At 32.6% G+C, this 3,437-nt stretch overlaps 1 protein-coding gene across 1 annotated transcript; it reads left to right on the top strand.

Annotated features, from left to right (window-relative positions):
• The first annotated feature begins 683 nt into the window (after positions 1-683).
• LOC116014440 (EG45-like domain containing protein) lies at positions 684-2,925 on the top strand. Its single transcript, XM_031254502.1, has 3 exons — positions 684-807; positions 1,490-1,790; positions 2,845-2,925. Exons 1-3 carry the CDS (start codon positions 699-701, stop codon positions 2,849-2,851), a joined length of 417 nt encoding a protein of 138 aa, XP_031110362.1. The 5' UTR covers positions 684-698; the 3' UTR covers positions 2,852-2,925.
• Positions 2,926-3,437: the final 512 nt, after the last annotated feature.

Below are 3,437 nucleotides of genomic sequence, written 5' to 3'. Positions count from 1 at the left end.
TTCACGGTTCAACAATTATTTAATTTAAATTTTTCGATTCTGAATCGTAACCAGAACCGTCCATACTATTTCGGTATGACTGTTACAGTGTTTGGTTAGGTTCGAACCGAATCGTGATCATTTATACATATAAATAATAATTTGTTGGAGAAGAAAAATAAATGAAATAATTATTTTTAAGGGTAACAATGTCTATTTAACATTTTAGGGAAAAAATTGCCACTTTAATAACATAGGGGGGAAAGTGCTATATGCACGTAACATAGGGGGAAAAGTGTCATTTTTCCGAAAAAGAAAGAGAAAATGACATAAGGCAATTAGTAAAGGATTATCATGATATAGGGAGATATTTTTTTACCGAAATCTTCACAATCTAAATAATATAAGTAGATTCCTTTTCAAGGCCGGGTGAGTCTACTAATTAATGGTAATTAATAAATAAATAAAATTTATTATCGATAACGTAACTTTAATGAAATTTTTTTGTTATAGCATCATCCACTGTGTGAATTTACTAAATGTCCTATTTTATAAATAAATATATGGAAAATATTTAAAAAGAAAGAGAAAACGACATAAGGAGCTGATCTGGATTAAAATTTTACTTGCCTTATCTTGTATAATAATGTAATATATAATGATAAATGATGTTGATAGAGCATTATTTCGCTCAAACTAGCTAGCCAATCAACGTAACAATGTCGTCGATGTCAAAGCTCCCTCTTCTTCTCTACTATCTCTTTCTTCTCCTTCATCTTTCCCTCGCTGATATAGGCACTACAAGCCAGTACAGTCCACCGTACACCCGTAAGTCTCTTCATATTTTTCCGATTTTCATATCCCGGAATACAAATATATAATAACCCCAACTAAGATCAACGCTTGTAACCACAAGTTCACGAGTTTGAATTCTTTTCCTTTGGTTTGAGCTGATCAACTATGAGTAACCTAAATTGATTTACTTTGTTGTTGTCACAAGCACTATTATAAAAATCCCTGCTTTGGCGCTCTTAGACTGAGGCGAATTGCTCCCTAGACGTCCGCCTAGGTGGCCGGCAGCCTAAGAGACCGCCTAGCGTCTAGTCTGCCGAGTTGGTGACCGACTGGGCCGAATTTGGCCGAGTTAACTCGCCCAACTCGGCAGAGTTAGCCGAGTTAACTCGAACGAGTCGTTCTTTTTAATTTTATTATTATATTTATATATATTTAAATTTATTTATTTATATAAGTAATAGAAGTAAGAGATATATATAATATATAATATATATAATATAATATATGGCATACACCCACACACGAATTAATTTTCGCCGCTTAGGTACCGCCTAGGTGTCGTACCGCTTAGGCGCTACTGTAATCATGGTCACAAGTCGGGATTTATTCACAAAAAGAAAGTGGGATTTCTCTCGTCATCCGAAATATATATATAATACCAAATGAAGTGTTAAGTGTATATAAAGTTGATGTGGATTTTGATTTGTATGCGCAGCCACGGCTTGTTTCGGGAGCGACCGTTCGCAGTTCCCGTCGAGCAATTACTTCGCGGCGGCCGGCGAGGGGATATGGGACAATGGGGCGTCTTGCGGGCGGCAGTATTTGGTGAGCTGCATAAGCTCGGTTTTGCCCAAAGCTTGTAAGAAAGACCAAACCATTCAGATAAAGATCGTGGACAGGGCTCAAACTTCGGTTTCTAGGCCTACCAAGCCCGGAACCACAATGGTTCTTTCTAATGCTGCTTTTGCTGCCATTGCCAATCCTTCTGCTACATCATTAAATATCGAATTTCAACAGTATGTGCTTTATATTCTTCTCCCAAAAAGTTGAATTTCTAACCCCAATTGCCTATTTTTAGCATAATTCTAACATTGAGTGATATTATAAAGTTCAAACCTTAGTCTCTTCTTTCAAGTATTATGTAGAGTTAAGTGCCGTGTGGACAAGTGATTCATATTCTAATTATACACATTGTTATTAGATAATTTTCGGAAGAAAAAATTTTGCCCATTGAGATGGAATAGGTCGGATAGGGAATAAAATACATTGTTTGACATTTGTAGTCAGACTGTGGGCTAATGAAATAGGTTCTAATATAATAAGGTTAATTTTACAGGTCTTAATATATTGCGGAACAAATAATACTTTACGAAAATTGCTTTCAAATATATCCCTATATTTCTTTAATATTTGAACCTTTTCCACATTTTTTATCTTATTTTCTTTAAAAATTATCATTTTCTTTTATTTTTTTTTTTGTGTTTTCGTTCTATCTAAATTGTCACCGTGAAGTTAATTAACGCATAGAAATTTGGTATCAATGACACACAGAAAATGCTACAAAAATTTCGCCTACGCCCTAACTATAATTGGTGGTCTAGGCGGCAGAATAGACTGCTTAAGCACAGCTTAGACTCTAATCGCCTAAGTCTCTTAGGCATCGACGCCTAGTAGGCCGATTAGCTATTTTTCTATTTAAAAAAAAAATTTGAGTTATTTCACTCAAAACGACATCATTTTGAGCGAAATAATCCTAAATTGTTCAAACTTTAGATGTATTTAGGTTAATATTTAATATTTTAATATTAACTATTAAAGTATTAAGTAGTTTATAACTATTAGTCTTAAAAAATTAAAATTTTTTTTTACTGTGCTTTGACATACCCTCCCTCCCCACCTATTTATTTATTCATAGTTTGTAATTAATGGATAAATATATGCAATTAAATATAATTTTGATTGGATTACTACAATTATTAAATTTTATTTGACATTTTGTTTCAAGGATTTTGGTTGAGACATTTCGTTATTAATGAAAAGCTAACATAAGAAATATTTTCTCATTTCCAGGGTGTGAATTCAAGAGGTCTTGGCTTTAGGTTTTGGCAGACTTGGTCAATACATTGAAGATGTTTCTAGAAAACTTTAGCCAATCATATTGCCAATGTACAGCCTAAACCATTGACTAATGTATGTGACAAATACTTTTCAGAAAAAATGTGCGCATTAATTGAATTGATTTATATTTTAAATAATGAATTAATTATTATTTGTTTCCATTTTACATTTAATCCTTGTTTACTTCGAAAGTTCAAATACATTAAACATTGTCCTGTTTGGTAAATAATCAGCCTATCAGCCAATTTTGACTTATTTGACAACTATTAGTTGTTTGGCTAATAAATTTTTGTAATTCCAAAATGCTAAAATTAAAAAAGTACTCAAAACATCATTTTCAATTAGCTTTTTGAGAAAAGAAATTATACCAAACAGCTATTAGCTAACAGCTAATTTATCAAACAACCTTAGCTTCTACAATCAGCTAATGTTATCAAAAAATCATACCTTCTAACCCAAACAGCCAACACAATCAACTAACAGCCATTTACCAAACAAGACCATTATCTTTTAATTTATTTTTTTAAAATGTTCATCTCGAATAT

The sequence above is a fragment of the Ipomoea triloba genome, chromosome 1 (assembly GCF_003576645.1).
Source record: "Ipomoea triloba cultivar NCNSP0323 chromosome 1, ASM357664v1".
In the NCBI taxonomy this organism is placed as follows: domain Eukaryota; kingdom Viridiplantae; phylum Streptophyta; class Magnoliopsida; order Solanales; family Convolvulaceae; genus Ipomoea; species Ipomoea triloba.
Note: the sequence above shows the minus strand (reverse complement) of the source record. Positions and strands in the feature narration are given on the sequence as shown.

Excerpts from the sequence above, each read along its gene's own strand:
- LOC116014440 (XM_031254502.1), top strand. The coding sequence starts at position 699 with ATGTCGTCGATGTCAAAGCTCCCTCTTCTTCTCTACTATCTCTTTCTT. Across the intron at positions 808-1,489 it reads GTACAGTCCACCGTACACCC|CCACGGCTTGTTTCGGGAGC; the intron begins GTAAGTCTCTTC and ends TTGTATGCGCAG.